The sequence below is a fragment of the Asterias rubens genome, chromosome 12 (assembly GCF_902459465.1).
Source record: "Asterias rubens chromosome 12, eAstRub1.3, whole genome shotgun sequence".
Classification (NCBI taxonomy): Eukaryota; Metazoa; Echinodermata; class Asteroidea; order Forcipulatida; family Asteriidae; genus Asterias; species Asterias rubens.
Window position 1 is genome coordinate 17,112,054 of NC_047073.1, and position 22,548 is coordinate 17,134,601.

General features: G+C 38.1%; 2 protein-coding genes across 2 annotated transcripts; both read right to left on the minus strand.

Annotated features, from left to right (window-relative positions):
- Nucleotides 1-570: 570 nt before the first annotated feature.
- Nucleotides 571-1,239, minus strand: LOC117297817. The gene has a single exon (XM_033780964.1). The coding sequence runs from the start codon at nt 1,237-1,239 to the stop codon at nt 571-573; it is 669 nt and encodes a 222-aa protein (XP_033636855.1).
- Nucleotides 1,240-5,239: 4,000 nt separating this feature from the next.
- Nucleotides 5,240-20,567, minus strand: LOC117298094 (coiled-coil domain-containing protein 152-like). The gene is made up of 8 exons (XM_033781335.1): nt 20,400-20,567; nt 17,191-17,296; nt 16,428-16,496; nt 11,736-11,800; nt 9,149-9,251; nt 8,415-8,542; nt 7,855-7,950; nt 5,240-7,609 (listed from the first exon to the last, which is right to left on the minus strand). Exons 1-8 carry the CDS (start codon nt 20,475-20,477, stop codon nt 7,487-7,489), a joined length of 768 nt encoding a protein of 255 aa, XP_033637226.1. The 5' UTR covers nt 20,478-20,567; the 3' UTR covers nt 5,240-7,486.
- Nucleotides 20,568-22,548: the final 1,981 nt, after the last annotated feature.

Consider the following 22,548-nt stretch of genomic DNA (forward strand, 5'->3'; position numbering starts at 1 on the left):
AGACCGCTGTGATTGGTGGAGCTTCACTGCATGCAGAGCACTGTGATTGGTGAAGCTTCACTGCAGACCGCTGTGATCGTTGAAGCTTCACTGCAGACCGCTGTGATTGGTGAAGCTTCACTGCAGACCGCTGTGATTGGTGGAGCTTCAATGCAGACCGCTGTGTTTGGTGAAGCTTACCTGCAGAGCGCTGTGATTGGTGAAGCTTTACTGCAGAGTGCTGTGATTGGTGAAGCTTCACTGCAGAGCACTGTGATTGGTTTAGCTTCACTGCAGGACGCTGCTATTGGTAAAGCTTCACTGCAGACCGCTGTAATTGGTGGAGCTTCACTGCACGCAGAGCGCTGTGATTGGTGAAGCTTCACTGCAGACTGTGTGATTGGTGAAGCTTCACTGCAGACCGCTGTGATTGGTGAAGCTTCACTGCATGCAGAGCGCTGTGATTGGTGAAGCTTCACTGCAGACCGCTGTGATTGGTGAAGCTTCACTGCAGACCGCTGTGATTGGTGGAGCTTCACTGCATGCAGAGCACTGTGATTGGTGAAGCTTCACTGCAGACCGCTGTGATCGTTAAAGCTTCACTGCAGACCGCTGTGATTGGTGAAGCTTCACTGCAGACCGCTGTGATTGGTGTAGCTTCACTGCAGACAGCTGTGATTGGTGAAGCTTCACTGCAGAGCGCTGTGATTGGTGAAGCTTCACTGCAGAGCGTTCTGATTGGTGAAGTTTCACTGCAGAGCGCTCTGATTGGTGGAGTTTCACTGCAGAGCGCTGTGATTGGTGAGGCCATACTGCGGAGCTTTGATTAGGTAAGGTCGTACTGAGGAGCGCTGTGATTGGTGAGGCCATATTGTGGAGCGCTGTGATTGGTGAGGCCATACTGCAGAGAGTTGCGATTGGTGAAGTAATACTGCGGAGCGCTGTGATTGGTGAAGTAATACTGCGGAGCGCTGCGATTGGTGAGGCCATTCTGCGGAAAGTTGCGATTGGTGAGGTAATACTGCGGAGAATTGCGATTGGTGAGGTAATACTGCGGAGCGCTATGATTGGTGTAGCTTCACTGCGGAGGGCTGTGATTGGTGAGGCCATTCTGCGGAGAGCTTTGATTGGTGAGGCCATTCTGCGGAGCGCAGTGATTGGTGAGGCCATACTGCGGAGAGTTGCGATTGGTGAGGCCATATTGTGGAGCGGTGTGATTGATGAGGCCATACTGCGGAGCACTGTGATTGGTGAGGCCATACTGCGGAGCCATTGTGATAGCACTTTGATGATTATACATGTCTACCTCTAGCATCAAATCGTTCTAAGAATTGAATTCTTTATCAGATTTACTTATCCTGGTACTGCCTATCTTTTTCATATTCATCCACTTTTCATATATCAAACTCAGAGCTGGCAAATTGTGTGGGCTGACCACCAAGTTTTCCTTATCAACAGTTTGGTGCAGATATAGGGAAGATACTGACCTCTGGATGGAAAATTCCAAGATAAAGTTTTACCCAGCCCGTCATTGCCCATATTCATAAAGCTGCTTAAAGGGAAGGTACACGTTTGGTAACTACTCAAAACAAATATTAACTTAAAAACTGACTTGGTAATGAGCATTGGGGAGCTGTTGATAGTGTAAAACATTGTGAGAAACGGTTCCCTCTGAAGTAGCATAGATTTTGAGAAAGATAGGTAATTTGAGGTAATTTCTAACTAAAATAATGAAAGACTTCTAGCTAGAAGTCTTTCATTCCTATCTGAAAGCACACAAATTAGTCCAACAAGGGCGTTTTTTCTCTCATCATTTTCTGGCAACCTCGATGACTAATTTAGCTCAAATGTTCACAGACTTGTTATTTTATGCTTATGTTGGGATACACCAAGTGAGAAGACCGGGCTTTGACATTCACCAAAGTGTACCTATCCTTTAAGCTCTTTGAAAACAATACCATCAATTGGGCTTTTTTTTTTAAGTACATGTACTTAATAAAAGTACACTTTTTCGTACCCATTATTACATTGTTAGGTTTCCACCATTGAACTAATACTGATGATGTTAGCGCTACAGCTTCCATTTACCAGTGTATGCAGTGACAACCAATATTTATCAGATAATAATTAATATAAAATATTTCTCTAGATTTTTAAAAGTTAAATTTTGACTTGATTTTCAATACAGATGAACCTTAAGTGGAACAAGTGTAGTTGAAGTGACAGTTCGTTTTATTCATTAACAATATAATGCAAACTAAATATAAAATTTATTAAAGATAACTATTTTTTTATTACATTCAGGTGCCTTTATATACAATCTTAACTGTCATCGAATTGATCTAGGCCTAATGTCTTTGTCTTTGTGCTCCTTATAAGAATGTCTTACATAAAGATTAACAAATATAATGTGAAATTGTCACGCAACACATTAAAGGCAGTAGACACTATGGGTAATTGTCAAAGACTAGCCTTCACAGTTGGTGTATCTCAACATATGCATAAAATAACAAACCTGTGAAAATTTGAGCTCAATCGGTCATCGAAGTTGTGAGATAATAATGAAAGAAAATTAACCCTTGTCACACGAAGTTGTGTGCGTTTAGATGGTTGATTTTGAGACCTCAAGTTCTAAATCTGAGGTCTCAAAATCAAATTCGTGGAAAATTATTTCTGCCTTGAAAACTATGGCACTTCAGAGGGAGCTGTTTCTCACATTGTTTTATACCATCAACCTCATCCCTATTAAAGGTTTTATGCCAATAACTATTTTGAGTAATTACCAATAGTGTCCACTGCCTTTCAGACATGTAGGTACTAATCTTGAACTCAAAGTAAGTTTTGAAACTTTGCATGGTGGGAGTGTAACTAGGTAAGGTTTGTGGTAGCACTAAGTAAAAATCTTTTTTGAGCCGCGTTGGGTCTGAAAAGAAACTGGTGGTTGACAGCTCATTGTTCAATCAGTATGCTCAAATCTTCCCCTAAAGATGATCAGAACATATCGATCTAGACATTGAGTTGTTAACCATCGGTTCTTTTAGAACCAACAACACGAAAACGATTTAAACATGGTTCTACTGCAGACCTTACTTATCTTGAGCTATTTAATACCTTTTTCTTTTCGCGTAGAAAAGAAAAAATCTGTTTGTTTTTAAAGGCTGTGCATTTACAATCAATTTACTTTGTAAAACAGCTGCTAAACTTCAATTTGGTAGTAACTTTTTAAAACCAATAAGTGCAAACCCTTTGCTTTTGAGTTGTTACTTCAATGAAAACTGGCACAGGAATTTATTTATTCAACTTTTGACTTTATATTACTGGGTCAAGTGTGGCAATTTTAATTTATTTAGGAACTTTGTAAAAGCCCCCACAGCAAAATCCAAGTGCACTACTGCAGTTGATGTTGGTACCCTGGGATATGTTGAGGCCTGCTTGTAGATAGATTCTTTCACATACATGTTGTAACCTTATACCCAGTGTTTCCACCATTACTGGGATGGAAATGCATCCAGTGTTATTTATTTCATCACAGCCTTTACAGACATTAATTGATGATGATGCAAAAATTAAACAAAATGGTTTCATGATACATGTATGTGTACTTCATGTAGATGAAATGCATCCCTGTAAAGGCAGATACAACAGTTGCAGGTTGTTTTTATTTCTGTCAGTTAGCACGGGTCTTTACTTTTTCAGGTTTAGGATATCATATTAGTGCATATTTAAATTATTGGTATAATTATAAATATTTATGCCAAAAATAGTTCATAGCCAGACGTTTTTACCCTTAGCAGAATCTTTCTGTATAGGATAATGCTTGAGGTGCGCGCCATTCGTGGGCTAAGATGGCCCGAGGGCAAGAAAGCCCACGAATGGCACGTTCACCGAGGGCATTATGCGACTTAACCCACACCTGTGACGTCATGCTGTTGTAAAATTCGCTTAATTATTTTGGGGCGATATTGTTTAATTTTTAAGTCAATTGTTTGTATAATATTTTTTTCTGACTCACAGTAAATTTAGACAAGTCAGTGATAAAAAGTGACTATGACACGGATGTTGTTATAGCCTATTTGCTCGGTCTACAAAAAAACAAAAGGTGAAGATAAAAGAAGTGACCTATCCGCGTACAAGCCCGTTGTTTAAGATATTTCTGAAATTTAACAAATTTAACTTAATGATCAACAGTTTCAGTTGAATTCTTGTTAACTCACTTACCATTTTTGAGTATGATAAATAAGAATGATAAACATTTTGAATTAATTACAAAAAGTACTGGTTAAAATGAAATTGATTAATCTGACTTTAAAGGCAGTGGACACTATTGGTAATTACTCAAAATAATTATTATCATAAAACCATACTTGGTAACGAGTATTGGGGAGAGGTTGATAGTATAAAACATTGTGAGAAACAACTCCCTCTGAAGTGACGTAGTTTTCATGAAAGCAGGAATTTTCCACGATACCTCAAATTCTAAATTTGAGGTCTCGAAATCAAGCATCTGAAAGTACACATCATCGTGTGACAAGGGTGTTTTTTTCTTTCATTAATATCTCGAAACTTAGATGACCGATTGAGCTCAAATTTTCACAGGTTTGTTAATTTTTGCATAATGTTGATACAACCCAACTGAAGACTAGTCTTTGTCAATTACCAATAGTGTCCAGTGTCTTTAAGAACTGCTTAAATGACTGTTGAAGTTAACTAAAAAAAATTAACACCTCAGCTAAGTAATAGTTTAACAAATGTAGCTGTTCACTTGTAGAATAAGTTCTAATGGTAATTTTGTAATACATGCGTAGCACTAAGCTGTGTTAAAAACAAAATGTGATTTATGGTGTCATTGAAGTTATTTACTTTATTATTTTACTCTATCTTGACAGTTTCACCCGTTTGCACAATGGGTAAATAGTATACACTTATTGACTTGCAATGAGGTAACTAGTGTACGTCTATTCCCCCGAAGTACTTTGAGTGACCAGAAGAGCGACCTATTTCCCGAGGCCAAAAGCCGAGGGAAATGGGTCGCTCTTCTGGTCACAGGCTCGACGGGGAACAGACGTACACTAGTTACCGAGTTATGCAAGTCAATATGTGTTTTATAACACAGCTCGGTCTTAAAATGTCAAATAAGAACAGAAAAGGAATTTTGTAGTTTGTTCACGGTGCAAGTCAAGAGAGGGCGCTGTTACCACGGGCACTATTTGCAAAGACTAGTGCCCGCTCTGGTACTATTCCCGCAAAACATGCGCGCGCGATCACTAGCCTATATTAGTTCATCCCACGTGATCGTGTTTCAGCCAACCAGAATACAGAACAAGCAAGAGATGTGTTATAATTGTACCTATCGCGCCATTCGTGCAGAATAATGGAGCGATTTAACAATAGCATGATGGCGTCATAGGTTTGGGTTAATTAAGAATAAATGAACATTTAGGTCAAAACGTCAGGCCATTAGAACTATCTTTAGTACTTATAACATGGGTCATTTTGATTTGTAAGCAGTTCGTAACAGCTTATTCTAATGTTTTCAATTAATATTGAAGAATTAGAAAAAGAATGATTACGTGTATATGTAATAAGCATTTGTATAATTTTTGTGTGTTTTTTTTGTTTTGTTTTTAAATCAACATGTAAATCTTTCATATTTGCAAATAACTAAAAAGATTAACTTACAAGATTGACTTAAAAGATTTGCTTAAAATAATTTTTGGATAAAACTGTGTTCAGCTATATAATTTATTGATTACTTTTTAATTGAAACATTGGACTAGAATTTGGTGTGGTGTAAATTATATTTTCTCTTCCATTGTCCATTGAAAATATATTATTTTACTTTACTTATTACTACAATCAGCTTCTTTCTTTCTTGTGGTTATATCAGTTCAAACTAGGAAACTATCACGAGATGGTTTAGTGAATTAAAATGAAACATTGCATTGTGCCTTTCCTACCAACCTTCTTTCTTTCTTGACGTCACGTAGTTATATCAAGTCAAACTAGGAAACTATCACGAGATGGTTTAGTGAATTAACAGGAAACATTGCATTGTGCCTTTCCTACCAACCTTCTTTCTTTCTTGTAGTCACGTAGTTATATCAAGTCAAACTAGGAAACTATCACGAGGTGGTTTAGTGATTTAACAGGAAACATTGCATTGTGCCTTTCCTACCAACCTTCTTTCTTTCTTGTAGTCACGTAGTTATATCAAGTCAAACTAGGAAACTATCACAAGATGGTTTAGTGAATTAACAGGAAACATTGCGTTGTGCCTTTCCTACCAACCTTCTTTCTTTCTTGTAGTCACGTAGTTATATCAAGTCAAACTAGGAAACTATCACGAGATGGTTTAGTGAATTAACAGGAAACATTGCATTAAGTGCCTTTCCTACCAACCTTCTTTCTTTCTTGTAGTCACGTACATTGTAGTTATATCAAGTCAAACTAGGAAACTATCATGAGGTGGTTTAGTGAATTAACAGGAAACATTGCTTTGTGCCTTTCCTACCAACCTTCTTTCTTTCTTGTAGTCACGTAGTTATATCAAGTCAAACTAGGAAACTATCACGAGGTGGTTTAGTGAATTAACAGGAAACATTACTTTGTGCCTTTCCTACCAACCTTCTTTCTTTCTTGTAGTCACGTAGTTATATCAAGTCAAACTAGGAAACTATCACGAGGTGGTTTAGTGAATTAACAGGAAACATTGCTTTGTGCCTTTCCTACCAACCTTCTTTCTTTCTTGTAGTCGCGTAGTTATATCAAGTCAAACTAGGAAACTATCACGAGGTGGTTTAGTGAATTAACAGGAAACATTGCTTTGTGCCTTTCCTAAACCAACCTCTGGTTATGATTGGAGTATGTTTGTGGGTAGCAGATTTGCCTATTGAGACTGAGGGTTTTAAGAGAAGTATGAGTCATATTGATTGAGTAAGTGGATGACCCAGCCATAATTTAATTGAAAACATTGGGAGAACAAAGAGAAGTTCACGATATATTACAGGGTCAACAAATGTACATGTATGCCATTGTGTATGTGGCTGACATTGGGAAAACCTCGCACCTGAGAAAGCCATACAGTCTCTACACGTGTATGAATGGCTGCACCCCTACATGTACATGTATGTTTCAACATCACACCTATGTTTCAACATCAGGCCTATGTTTCGACATCATGCCTATGTTTCGACATGCCTATAGATGTTTCAACATCACGCCTATGTTTGGACATCATACCTATGTTTCAACATCACGCCTATGTTTAGACATCATGCCTATGTTTCGACGTCCCGCCTTTGTTTCGACATCATGCCTATGTTTCTTAAACTTTACTCACTCTAACCCTAACCCAACCATATAAATCATCAGGTTGTAGTGGGACATACATGTAGGGGTGTCTGAATATAGAGCGATCATTGTTTCAATAGTTTACTAGGATCATTCCTTACTTTTAACAAAATCCAATACTAGTTAGTATTTTCATTAACAATAAAGCGCTGGATTGTTAGAGTTTACGTTTACCACCTGTTGCTGATGAATGTTGGCTAAGCTTTCTCTTTAAGTCATTGACAGTTTGTTTTAGATGAGCAACCTCTCTTTCTGAAGCTGCCTGGGCATTCAACATTTTCTGAAATGGAGAGAAATAAAATAGAGAAGATCAAAATCAAGAAATTCAGATCTGGTTAATGGTGTAACTTGATGAAGTTCCATCACTGATTTAGAACTGTTTGTAAAAAAAAAAATAAAAGAGTTGGTCATAGGATTTCCTTCAGATATAAAAGAAAAAAAAACTGTTTGCTATGACATGAATCTGAATATTGCCTCCATGTAGCAAACTATTGCACTATAAAAGACCGAGTAACAGTTTCTCACCTCTCTGAAGATATGACTGCCGACAGAAACCGGTTTTTCATTTCGTTGAATAGTTCTTGTGTTGGCACTCTGTAGTTTTAACAGTTTGGCATCGTACTATAAAACAAAAAAAACAAAAACAAAACAAGACTCTTAAAGGCAGTAGACACTATTGGTAATTGTCAAAGACTAGTCTTCACAGTTGGTGTATCTCAACATATGCATAAAATAACAAACCTGTGAAAATTTGAGCTCAATCAGTCATCGAAGTTGCGAGATAATAATGAAAGAAAGTTGTGTGCGTTTAGATGGTTGATTTCGAGACCTCAAGTTTTAAATCTGAGGTCTCGAAATCAAGTTCGTGGAAACCTATTTGTTTCTTGAAAAATATGGCACTTCAGAGGGAACCGTTCCTCACAATGTTTTATTCCATCAACCTCTCCCCATTACTCATCACCAAGAAAGGTTTTATGCCAATAATTATTTTGAGTAATTACAAATAGTGTCCACTGACTTTATAAGAGTTGTAAAGAACCAGAGTTTATCATTTATCACCTTAAATTAAACCATTTCCTTCATACCTCCAATCTCAACTTGACAATCCCAGTCTGGTGACCCTTCTCAGCTTCAGCAAATTGTTTCTTAAGTTGTTTATTCTCAGCTGACTTAACTCGAATTTCTTTCTCCAGAGCTGTGAGCTCTTTTGCCTCTGAGGAAATCAACAATTGAAAGAGATAAAGCACAACATTATAATATGACTAACAACTTGTTTTTACCCTATCACCAATGTGTATTATTTAAAGTACTCTATACTCTGTTCTTTTCAAATTTCTGTGTAAAATATCCACTGGAAAATCACTCGGCTGGGATTAGGGTTAACACACAAACTTTGCATGGCAAGAGGCAGTAAAAATCTTGAGGGTGTCATCTAACGGCCCATTAAACTAATTAACATCTACTAAGATGATATAGCTCTGTAAGGCATGATGGGTAACTCAAGGTTGTTGTCTTAATGGCTTTGTCTTACTCTTACTGTGTCTTTAAATCTTTCAGTTGTCATTTCATTTATTTCAAGATGTTTTGAAGGTAACATGGAGATCTTTGAAAAATGTCATGAAATAAGAAGAAATCCTGAAAATTCACAGGACTTCATGTATTTTATTTTATTGATGATAATGGGAAAGGTGGCAGGGGTCTAAAATTGATTAACCGAATCAACACGAATTAATAACTAAGTGCTGTAAATTGACAATTTAAATTAAGTGAATTGACTAAAATGGGCTACAGATTGTAAGAATTACGTAAATGATCTGACTTAGCATAACGGCCTGTTGATGGGTTTCCTCTATCTGGCATGTGTGTTCAGCGTGGACTTCTTCTAGTTGTCTCTCTACTGTAGTAATAGCTTCTTTACCTTCCTATAAATATCACAAGTAGGTAACTCATTATACTTTGTATTTTATTCCGTTAATGATCTGACTTAGCATAATGGCCTGTTGATGGGTTTCCTCTATCTGGCATGTGTGTTCAGCATGGACTTCTTCTAGTTGTCTCTCTACTGTAGTAATAGCTTCTTTACATTCCTATAAATATCACAAGTAGGTAACTCATTATACTTTGTATTTTATTCCGAAACTGGAACAGACCCCATAACCCTGGTGAGGGTAACATCTGTGTAATAATAAATTACAATTTGTGATGAAGTTGCACAGAAATCTAGGAGTGTTAACTTTTAAACAAAAACATACATTTGTAATGCACCATTTACCACACAGTTGTATTTATTTTTAAAATGGTAAATAAACAGAAATATTTGGCAACACATCTAAAGCTTCATCACAATGGTACAACAAACAAATTTATATCTATTTTTCTTGCCAAGATAATGATGGAACTACTTCAGTTCAGAGATTTAGCTTCTAAAAACTCATTTTACTTTTGGGAAATTCTAAATTTGCACCAGGGTAAAAGAACATTGTGTTTTACCTTTCACTGATGTATCATTATACTTAATTTCATATAACTGATAATGTGCTTTGCCAAATAGAGCAGATTATCAGTCACAAATTTTACATTTGACATAGTAATTTTGCTGGTAACTTCATTCTTGTAGCATACACACTGTAGTTTTGTTGTGCTGAGCTTTTTTTGTGCATCCCAACCATAACCCAGTTCAACCTGGCTATGATGTTTCATGTATCAAAGCAAAAGTCATAGAACACAAACAATATTGTGCTTTGCAAAACAGAACAGAGTTACTGTCAAAAATTGTACATGTGAATTGGTAGTTTTGCTGGTAACTTTATTCTGGTAAGCATGTAGTTTTGGTGTGCTGAGCTGTCTTCGTGCGTGAAACTGGGTCCAGTCCACGCTCTTACCCTTATAAGAATCAGACAGTTGCATAAAGACTTATTTTGCTCATCTCTTATTACAGTAGAGCCTCGCTCTTCAACTAGCAACTATCCCAAATATATTAATGGTCATTTTGGCTGACAACAGCTCGGCCCTTCCATGGCAAAACACTGAGCCTAACTTGATCAACAATGACATTAATTGAGAAAAGCAAATACAGAGAGAATCTGTTTTGCCATAAAACGTGACTAGAGTATAAAAAGAGACCGATCGATTGACCCATTTCACCTGACGTCATCAGCAGAAAAATCTTGAATGCGCCATACTGGTGGGCAATTTCACTGTGCGTTTTTATATATAACTCTATGCTGCGCATTATGCAGTAAAGTGCGCATTTTAGGCGACGCAGCGTTAATACACGTAAACCTAACTGCCCACCAACATGGTGAGCGTGGCATTGGTCGCAGTGTGTGATGCGCGTGCAAGGGGTCAATAGGCACTTTATTTTAATATTTACATCAAAAGTATGCCTTTGAAACTTTGAAATTGGAAAAAAAAAACGCCCTCAATTAACCCAAAATAATGTTGTGACTTTTTAAGTTGGGTCTATTTTGCCATGATTGTAATAAGGGCCAAGCTGCAGGTGACATTGTGTCAGTTGATCATTTTGATTGTACTCGATTTACTACGCGCCTCAACTTCGATACTGAGTCGCCAAAAAATGTTGAGTCCCCAAGATGCATTGTGGCATATTGTTAGCTTCAGGCACAATAATTATACTGAAAGGATTGTAGGATTGTGTCACTGATGTCTGATTGTGTTTCGTAAGTAAGCTATGTTGCGAAAATAGAATTAGCTGTTGCAAAACAACTTACCAACCAAATGGACCGAGAGTATAAATGCAAAAAATAGTTAATGGCCTGACGTTTCGACCCTAGCAGAGTCTTTCTCGAAGGCTAAATGACAACACAACAAACATGAAAAGGTAACTAAGCGTAACATAAGCAGTCAGTGGAAATACATGAATGGGGTTAGAAAGCATACATAAAAAAGCAGGGGGTAAACAATGAATAGGGGGACAAAAAGGGGGGGGGGGTGAAGGGAAGGGACTGGCTTGACCACAAGCAAGAAGATGGAAACACAAAGGACAACATCAAGGGTGGTGAGGTTGGGTAAAAAGTAATTTATTAGTGAATGAGGCTCAGGCTAAAAGGCTATGGGGAAATAGTCCTGAGCGCCAAAATTGGTTCACCAACATGACCAAGCAGCAGGAAGTTGCAACTTTGATGGTACTCGTTGCCGTGGCTGCATGTTTAATCGAGTTGTTGAATAACGCTAATCGCGACTCGACTAAGCAATCAATAGTCGCGCCTTACACTAGTCACACTAGTCACACTAGTCGCCCAAGCTTAGTCGCCCAAGCTTAGTCGCCCAAGCTTAGTCGCCCAAGCTTAGTCGCCCAAGCTTAGTCGCCCAAGCTTAGTCATAACCCTCTATTTGCTGTCTCCTCACGGTAAGGAGAATTGACAGGGCAATACATATCTATGTACCTCTTTCACAGCATCAATGTCCTCTTTAAGTCTCTGAATTGTTTCCTTGAGTTGCTTGTTCTCATCTGTCAAAAAAGAGGTGGTTTGGTTTATCTTTCCTCACTAGTGACATAAAATGACATTTTTAAAGGGGGACAAACAGGAGAAAAGAAACAAATTTGGAAGGGCATTTTGGTGTTTTAAATCATTTTAGGTGGTGGTGCGAGGGGGGGGGGGGTGGGGGCAGAGGTCTGATCATTTGTAACCACTTGCCCTACAACTACCCCCCCCCCTAATTATAACCATACAATATTACTACAGTCACTAGTAACCACAAACAACTTCATTTCCGTATTAATCAACAACAACTGCTATTTTTTCAAAACTTGTTTTCTTTTAAGTAAAAAACATATTTTGTGTCTTTTGTGTTTGACAAAAAAATGTATCTAGAGATTGATTATTAAAAACAACTACACAAAACTCTAAGAAGTAAATACTGATCTTCTAGATTGCATTTCTTAGTCACACTGTCCTAAGGCCAGATATAATCTAAGAAGTAAATACTGATCTTCTAGATTGCATTTCTTAGTCACACTGTCCTGAAGGCAAGTAAATACTGACCTTCTATATTGCATTTCTTAGTCACACTGTCCTAAGGCCAGATATAATCTAAGAAGTAAATACTGATCTTCTAGATTGCATTTCTTAGTCACACTGTCCTGAAGGCAAGTAAATACTGACCTTCTATATTGCATTTCTTAGTCACACTGTCCTAAGGCCAGATAATAATAATAATAATAATAATAAGACTTGTAATGCGCACATATCCACCCTGCTGGGTGTTCAAGGCGCAGTAAAACCAAAAACAAACAAAAACAAAACACAACACAAAGAAAAACAGACACAACAAAATTAGTCATTGAAAACCTGTGACATAAGATAAGTTTTGAGAAGAGACTTGAATTTTGCAGTACAAAGACAAGATCGAAGATTAAGTGGTAGAGAGTTCCAGATGCGTGGCGCGGCTGAAGAAAAAGACCTGTCACCCCATGAGTGTCGAGACTTGGGTTCAATGAGGAGAAGCATAGAACTTGATCGAAGATTCCTTGATGGAGTGTAAACTTGAAGCAGTTCAGAAATATAGTGGGGAGCCTTGCCATTAAGAGCTTTGTGGACAATGAGCATCAGCTTGAAGATGATTCGTTGAGAGATAGGGAGCCAGTGTAGTTGTTTCAGAATTGGGGTGATAGAACACGATTTTCTAGACAGTGTCACAATGCGGGCAGCAGTATTTTGGAGCCGTTGAAGTCTGGAAATCTGGTTGTTAGGAAGACTGTAGAGAAGAGCATTGCCGTTGTCAAGACGAGAAGTAACAAATGCGTGAATGACCTTTTCAGTGGCACTTTTGTCCAAGTACTTGCGAATCTTACCTATATTCCTGATGTGATATGATGATAAACGAACAATGTTGTTGATGTGTGGCTGAAGTGTCATTGATGAATCAAAAATAACCCCTAAGTTCCGAGCTTTCAGCGAGGACGCTATCCGAGCATCACCGATGGAGATGTATGGCACTGAAACCTTAGTTAACTGTTGACGTGACCCAAATAGAAGGAACTCTGTCTTATCATCATTTAACTTCAGGAAGTTTTGTTGTGTCCAACGTCGAATCTCTTGGATGCATTTCTCAAGTCTTGCAATAGATGCATTGGCGTTTTCTTGAGAAGATTTAAACGTGATGTATAGCTGAGTGTCGTCTGCGTACACATGGTAATTCAGATTAAATTTCAGGATGATGTCACGAATCGGTAAAGTGTATAGCGTAAACCACTGCGGGCCGAGTACCGACCCCTGTGGCACAGAGTAGTTCAAAACAACAGGGTCGGATATCGCGGTGCCAATACATACATGCTGAGTTCTATTGTAGAGATACGATTTGCACCATGCTAGGGCTGTGTCCTCTATGCCAAGGTGATTCTGGAGCCGAGAGAGAAGGATGTTGTGATCGACAGTGTCAAAAGCAGCACTCAAGTCTAGCAGGACTAGTGCTGTAAGGTTACCATTGTCCATTGCAGAGAGAATATCGTTGCTCACACGGACTAGTGCAGCCTCGGTCCCATGGAAAGGCTTGTAAGCTGACTGGAACACGTCGGACAGGTTGAAAGTATGAATGTGATCAGAAATACGTGATGAAACTACTCGTTCGATGACTTTTCCAAGATATTTTAAGTTTGCAACCGGTCTGTAGTTTTTGAATATCTCCTTGTCCAGGTTTGGTTTCTTGATGAGCGGCCTGATGTAGGAAACTTTGAGGCTATCGGGGAAACAACCGGAACTGAGGGATTCGTTTACAAGCTTAGTGATGTAGGGTACAAAAATATCGATGTTTTGCTTTATCATGGATGTTGACACTGGATCCAGCTCACAGGATTTTGAAGGAGATTTCATAATAACCCTTTGAATCTCAGCAACAGTCGCAGGCTCAAACACAGATAGTCTACACTCTGGTTGAAGTTGTGGCAATGTCTGCGACACGTTGTAAGGGACTGATGAAAATGATGAGCGGATGTCTGAAATCTTGGTGACAAAGAATTTCTGGAACTCATTTGCTAAGTCCTGGTCATTGTAAGTGGATGGAAGGACAGGGGTTTTGGGTTTGAGCAACAACTTACCAATTATCTTGAAAAGCTTCTTTTGATCTCCTGAAGATTCTTGTACTTGAGATGAATAATGGATGATCTTTGCCTGGTTGATCAAATTCTTAACTACTTTACATTGGTTGCGATATTCTTGTCGTTGAATCGCCAATTTGCCATTTTTCCGCCACTTCCGCTCCAGTTGACGACAGATCTTTCTCGCTGTACGAATATCATCATTGAACCAAGAGACTTCAGTTCGGACCTTGACTGATCTCGTTTTCCAAGGTGCGTATTTATCCAAGATGTCACTGACTGTACTCTCATATTGGCTGACATAGGAATCCAAGCAGTCGTGATCAACTTCTAGATTTGCTAAATGGGAGCCTATGTCACGGAACACTTCGGTAGGATTCACATGTTTCCATTGTCGGCTCTTTATAGTAACGGTTGGGACTTTGGGCTTGCACATAACAGACTCAAGTTACACATGACTGCATAATGGTCTGATAATCCAGGTAGAATAACAAAGTTTGAGACAATTGGTGGGGAGATTTCACGAGTTATGACAAGGTCTAGGCAATGACCGAGACGATGAGTCGGCTCCTTGATATGCTGGGTAAGACCAAAAGCCTGAAGTAGATGCTTAAACTGGTTTGCATTGGTGTTGTGGATGTCATCAACATGAATGTTAAAGTCGCCTGTGATGATGATTTCCGATGGATGAAGCAGATATTCCAAAATCAAATTCTCAAACTCCCTTAGAAAACTTGAGAAAGTCACATGTTGGCCGTTTGAATCTCTTTCAGGTCTGTATACAATGACAAGGCGAACAGATTTAGAGTTTCCGGAAACTTCAGCATGAAGAGATTCAAAAGTTGTGTACTGGACGTCATTACTTTTCACAGAGACGGATAAAGTAGATCTGTACAGTATTGCAACTCCTCCACCAGTCTTGTGAGGTCTTGGGATGTGATGAAAGTAGTAGCCTGCAGGGGTACACTGACGACATGTTAAGTTGTCGTCTGGTCTCAGCCATGTTTCTGAAACGGCAACAAGGTCCAGATCTTTTTGCAGAACAAAATCAGCAAAATCGTCATACTTGTTACAGATGGACTGTGTGTTTATAACACAAAGGCTGAGTTGAGATTTGGCTGGAGTCACTGGTACTGGAACAGATGAGAGTGTAACTTCGGGTACGGGGGGTTTATGAACAGTTCTATGGCGACCAGCTTTTTTACCACGATGTGTAGGTCGGTAAACAGTGCTGGGATTTACAAAAAGGCCAAGGTTCTGTAATGATAATGTACAGGAAGGCAGCAGAGTTGTAGCACGTGTGGATGGGGCTTATCTAAGAAGTAAATACTGACCTTCTATATTGCATTTCTTAGTCACACTGTCCTAAGGCCAGATATAATCTAAGAAGTAAATACTGACCTTCTAGATTGCATTTCTTAGTCACACTGTCCTGAAGGCAAGTAAATACTGACCTTCTATATTGCATTTCTTAGTCACACTGTCCTAAGGCCAGATATAATCTAAGAAGTAAATACTGATCTTCTAGATTGCATTTCTTAGTCACACTGTCCTGAAGGCAAGTAAATACTGATCTTCTAGATTGCATTTCTTAGTCACACTGTCCTAAGGCCAGATATAATCTAAGAAGTAAATACTGATCTTCTAGATTGCATTTCTTAGTCACACTGTCCTGAAGGCAAGTAAATACTGATCTTCTAGATTGCATTTCTTAGTCACACTGTCCTGAAGGCAAGTAAATACTGACCTTCTATATTGCATTTCTTAGTCACACTGTCCTAAGGCCAGATATAATCTAAGAAGTAAATACTGACCTTCTATATTGCATTTCTTAGTCACACTGTCCTGAAGGCAAGTAAATACTGACCTTCTATATTGCATTTCTTAGTCACACTGTCCTGAAGGCAAGTAAATACTGACCTTCTATGTTGCATTTCTTAGTCACACTGTCCTGGAGGCCAGATATAATCTAAGAAGTAAATACTGATCTTCTAGATTGCATTTTTTAGTCACACTGTCCTGGAGGCAAGTAAATACTGACCTTCTAGATTGCATTTCTTAGTCACACTGTCTTGAAGGCCAGATATAATCTCATGCAGTTGATTCAACTCTGAAAAATAACAACATTTATAAATAAAGACATTTTATTTACAAACTTGCTTTATTACTCTCCTGTTGTATTCAGATCATTCCTCAATAAATTAGTATTGTAATCACGTAAGATAAAAAACAAAATAAAGACATCACATAAACAATTGTTTACAATAAAACAAGAAACAAAATATACAAACAAAGGCCTAAATGACAAGACCCATGCATAATTCCCATTTACTCCTTTATGAAGAGAAACAATTAGATAGATCATATAACTGCCTTCTGTCAGTGTAGTGTATGCAGACTCAGTGATCTATTTATAGAATATGATGTCATTGTTTCACGCGAGATCTACTATTGTATAGTCGCCAAAGCATCCTAATGGAAACATCACATTATACTCTTCGTGTAGTCAATTGGCAAGCAATTTCAGTTTTTTTAACATGGGAGGAAAAGGGAGGTAAAACTCATTCAACATGCAAGGCTGCGGTGGCTGGGTTCAAACTGGGGTCTACAGAGGTAAAAGGCAGGAACAGAAATCACCGAGCCAACCTGACCCCACTCTGATAACTCTGATGTTCATAGCACTGATACCACCTTGCTTCTACTCACCATCTTGTGAGCTGTATTCTCAAGTAGTGTCATGGTGGGATTGATAAACTCAATTTACTGGTGTTTCTTGCCTGACACCACCTTAGCCTACTACTCACCAACTTGTGAGGTATTCTCCGTCTTCTTATCCAGCTTAGCTTGGCTGGTCAGTGTCAAAATCTCCTCTCTTAATGTATTGTTCTGGAGAACTAAATCCTGATGTTTCTGAAATGATAGTATTTTGAAATAAATTAATCCTCTCATCGAATTATACATTTTAAATAGTATTATCAATAATCTTTTCAATAAATATAATCTTGAATTCTAAAAAGAGGTTTGTATGCCCATGGCAACCCCACTATTACCACTACTCACCCTTCATATCGATATTGCATTTCTATAGGCTTCCAACTCGGGATGTGGGTCGCAGAATGTTTTTTTAATTTTTGTTTAATTATACTTCTAAGTTCTTTCTTGCTGTAAAAAATGAAAATCACACTTCAATTCATTTTAACAACAGTCCACATTAATATTTTATAATCTGGATAGGCCTGTACGTTTTTGTTCACAGAAAACCGTTGTGAAACATGGTCAGTTGAGTAACTAACTTATATTTATAACACTTTAACAATATTATTTGAGTTTCTTATAGGGTACTCTAGTACAAGATGTCCTCACTGCATGATGTGGGCGCATATTGCACCGCCAACACAACTTGCTACTCCTGAAATCCATGCTGGAACTTTTGCTTACGAGCTAATACCCAAACAACATTTTTAGTAAAAACCAAGTAATTTCCGAGTTTTTCTGTGACTGTTGATGTTATCACCGTAAAACAATTTAACGCAGTAACAATCATGGATGCCTTAGCAGCTTTCTGACTCACTGATCTTACTCTGGAAAACTGATGTTTTTTATGATGAATTGATAGAGTTGATAATGCTCTGGAGTTGAGTATACATGGCTATTTTTAAGGGAATAAATGAGTGGTGACGAGTTCTTTAGCTGGCTGTTAAAAAACGAGTTACTACTCTTTTAATATTATTCATAAAGCCGGTTAAAAATCAAAACATTTTCACAACATAGACAAATTGTAACAACCTTTCCTGTTGCGATTTTTGTAAGTTGGTAAATCTTCAAAAACTTTTGTAAAAATGTTGTTTGTGCGTAGGGTTGTGTATGCGCATGTACAGATTGATTTCGCGCCATTAATATGTAAGATAATTGGCGTACATGAGCTTGTTCATAAAATAAACCTAGCAGGTGTCTTTGTCAGCCATTTAAAGATCCCTGGCGTACCACGCTCTCAACTAATAGGAGTAGCGAAACTGTCTGGGTTATAAAGATCCCTGGCCTACCACGCTCTCAACTAGTAGCAAAACTGTCTGGGGTATAATAATATGAATATTAATTATTGACATTATTGAATTTGATTAGGTTAGATGTCGGTCACATTGACAATAGACTACATGGGGCCAAATCTGAAGACTGTATGATGGCAGCTTTCTTTAAAGTCACCTGGAATTAGATCTGAACAACAACATAATTTGTTGAGAACTGTTTTTAACGATTTATATGTTTAAAAAAATAAATAAAGTTGTGTGGGGAGTGACTCCGCCAACCCCTTTTGTGAAAACAATCGAGGCAGACTTTGCCTCGATCGAACAGCGAACACACGAACGTGCAAGTACATTCAAGTCCTAGTCATGAGTTTGTACGTTTCAAAAAAGTTTTTTTCGTGCATTTTTCAGGCAATGTCGACTAGGGCCCAATTTCATGGCTCTGCTTACTGCCGAATTCTGCGCTTACGATCACGATTCCCCGCTTACGTGCAAACGCTGAATTTCTGCGCTAGCCTTGGAAGCCTAGAATGCCTAGTAACTGGAAGTACGCACGCGCATAAGCCAAAAATCGCCGAAACCCATGAAATACGCTTGCCGTAAGCACAGAACTCCCTGCTTCCGTAATTGCGATTGTGTGCTTACGGTAACCAGAGCCATTAAGTTGGGCACAGGTGTATTGCGGCTGGATGCATCAAGTTAGTTTCCATGTTATTTACAAATTTGAAAATAAGCCCGACCCGAGAGTGCGCTGTTCGTGACGTCAATCAAGGGGGAGTGAATCGCATGCAGTGCCAACCCAAGATAGCGACGCTTGGCCAAGCTAAAAACATGCCCTCAAAGTTGAAATAATTCTGTTTACGTAGGGCAAATGCTCTTTTAGGTTCGTTACCTCTTTCAGGTACCTTCTTCGACTTCCCCACTAGCTTGAAAAATTGTTGGGATGGCATCATGTTTCAGAAAAGAACTTTTCTCTTCATGTCAAAATGTGTAGTGTATGCCGGATTCTCTAAGCACGACGGCTCGAAGTGTTTGCTGCACAGCGCTGGAAAAGACTTGCAAACTGACCCCATCTTTAGTTGTTTTGCTGCATCCAGCAGCAATTAATACACCTGGTCGACATTGCCGGTAAAATGCAAGAAAACAACTTTTTTCGAAACGTACAAACTTATGACTAGGACTTGATTGTGTTTGCACGTACGTGTGTTCGATGTTCGATCGAGGCAAAGTCTTCCTCGATTGACGTCACAAAAGGAGTAGGGGGAGTCACCCCCCACACAACTTTATTATTTTTTTTAAACATATAGGCCTAAATCGTTAAACTAACTAAATAAATAGTTTATTGTTCAGAAACACTCTAATGTTTGAAGAAAAAAAGTTATATTTCCAGGTGACTTTAATTGTTTATTCATATTCCACTCATCAAAACACATGATTTAGTGACAAAAGCTTTATTTTGACAAAATACCACTTCCAAGTAAGTATGCAAGGTCACAAGGAGGGAATAAACTGCCAGGACCCCGTACCCTGCCTAAGTTGTGTTGTGTAAAGGCTGATTATGACATGATGAAAGGAGAAGACAGGCCGTCAGTCTGTCAATGCTCTACAAGATACAGCACAACCAATGTCACCATCAACTGATCAATGCTTCCCATCATGCCCACCCATTACCTGTCTCCAAATAACCAATGATCCCTCCAACAACAGATCACCATCCTTGCAAACTCCTGATCATCACATGATCACTAGCTGCACTCGGCTTTATATGGAAGTTCCTTCTTTCTTTCACAGAACAGTCAAATCTGGAACCTGCTCTCAGTTGTGGTGTTGGCCGCATCAATCAATGCAAGTCTATTATTATTTATAAACTACCCCCACTTTTACTTTTTAGGTTTTAGTTACTATAAATAATAATAACTTTATAATAATATTATAAGCAGCAGCCCAGTTACTTTTTACATGCACTTTGTCTTTGTCACTTTACTTACCCCGTACCAAGTCGTGAAATCTTTGGAAAGCAAATTGAGGTCTACCTGCCTACTTAGTCTACGTGAACTTGTATCCATGACTACTTCAAAACGGTTTAAATGACTCAACAAAATTGGGCAAATTAAATGAATGCAAATGACACCACTTCTTTCAAAACACTGGTTACGTTCAAGTGATTTCGTGAGTGGAGTCATTCGTTGAAAGTTTGGGTAACAAGAGAGGGCGCCAAACATACTGTGTGACCGCGACTTCTCGAATTAATTGTATGCATGGGATATGGGGAGCTTGCACAGGTTGTGCTAGACTAATAATTTCCACGTCACTCAATGGGTGCGATTCGAAGAGTAGAGCAATAAAGTCTTGTTGTGTAAGGAAAAGTTATTTCAACTTGTGGATGTTTTAAATATTATTAAGGGTAAGCATTAATTTATTTGCCCATGTTCATTTTTTATTGTTCTATGACTATCAAAGTAAGTCAACAAGTCCAGCAGCTTTTTAGCAATTTCGGGGGTGGGGGGGGGGGGGGGGGGTGGGGGGGAACCACAAGGGTTAAAGACACTGGACACTATTGGTAAATTGCCAAAGACCGTTTAGTTCTGCATAAAGTAGATTCTGCGCATCCCAAACACTTTTGAGATGGTCTAGAGTTGAGTTAAACTTTTCCTCCATGCCCCCCCCCTCTCCCTCTCCTCAGGCACCATCAATGTAACCTTGAACATATTTTCAAGCAAAATTTGAAAAATTCACAAGCAAAGTTTGACATGTTTACAAGGCTGTATATATTGTACACATTTTCAAGCAAAATTTGACAAGTTAACAAGGCTATAGCCTTGTACACATCTTCACAAAGTTTGAAGCAAAATATGATAAATTTACAGGGCTACAGCAAGCAAAATTTGAAAAATTCACAATGTAGACATTTTCAAGCAAAATTTGACATGCTCACAAGGCTTGTACTTCTAGGAAAATTTGATGCAAAATGTGATAAATTCACAAGGCTATATTCCTTGTACACATTTTCGAGCAAAATTTGACAGGTTCACAAGGCTGTAGGCTTGTACACATTTTCTAGAAAACCTTGAAGCAAAATTTTATAAATTCACAAGGTTATGGCCTTGTAAACATTTTGAAGCAAATTTTGACAATTTCACAAGGCTATAGCCTTGTCAGATTTTCACAAATTTTGATGCAAAACTTGAAAAATTCACAAGGATTATATTCTTGTACACATTTTCTAGGAAAATTTGAAGCAAAATTTGATAATTCCAAAAGGCAAAATTGACAAAAGATGCGTAATAAATATGGTTATTATTATTACTATTATTACACAATTTCAAGCAAAATTTGACAGGTTGACAAGGCTATATATAGCCTTGAACACATTTTCACAAAATGTTGAAGCAAAATTTGATAAATTTACAGGGCTACAGCCTTGAAGACATTTTCAAGCAAAATTTGACAAGTTCACAAGGCTTGTACATATTTCAAGCAAAATTTGACAGGTTCACAAGGCTATAGGTTTTGTACATATTTTCTAGAAAAAAGTTAAACAAAATTTGATAAATTCACAAGGTTATGGCCTTGTAAACATTTTCGAGCAAATTTTGACAAGTTCACAAGGCTATAGCCTTGTCAGATTTTCACAAATTTTGATGCAAAACTTGAAAAATTCACAAGGATTATAACCTTGTGCACATTTTCTAGGAAAATTTGAAGAAACATTTGATAAACCACAAAGCTACAGCCTTGTAGAAAGTTTCAAGCAAAATTTGACAGGTTCACAAGGCAAAGTGGCAAAAGGTGCGTTATAAATAGGGGTACTATTAATATTATTAAACATTTTCAAGCAAAATATGACATGTTCATAAGGCTATCATGGCTATAGACAAGTTCAGATAGCTGTAGGCTTGCACACTTTTTCTAGAAAATTTTGAAGAAAATTTGATAAATTCACAAGGCTATATTTTCAAGGAAAATTTGACAAATTCACAAGGCTAGAGCCTTGTACACATTATTCACAATGTTCAAGCAAAATTTGAAAGTTCAGATAGCTATAGGCTTGCACACATTTTCTAGAAAAATTTGAAGAACATTTGATAAAGTCACATTTTCAAGCAACATTTGACAGGTTCACATTCACAAAGCTAA

Bases quoted from the DNA above. Each gene is read 5' to 3' on its own strand.
- LOC117297817 (XM_033780964.1), bottom strand. From the start codon at position 1,239: ATGGCCTCACCAATCACAGTGCTCCGCAGTATGGCCTCATCAATCACA.
- LOC117298094 (XM_033781335.1), bottom strand. From the start codon at position 20,477: ATGGATACAAGTTCACGTAGACTAAGTAGGCAGGTAGACCTCAATTTG. The intron at 17,297-20,399 runs GTAAGTAAAGTG...CTATCATTTCAG, and splicing joins ATTTCACGACTTGGTACGGG to AAACATCAGGATTTAGTTCT. The intron at 7,610-7,854 runs GTGAGAAACTGT...TCTCCATTTCAG, and splicing joins GCAGTCATATCTTCAGAGAG to AAAATGTTGAATGCCCAGGC.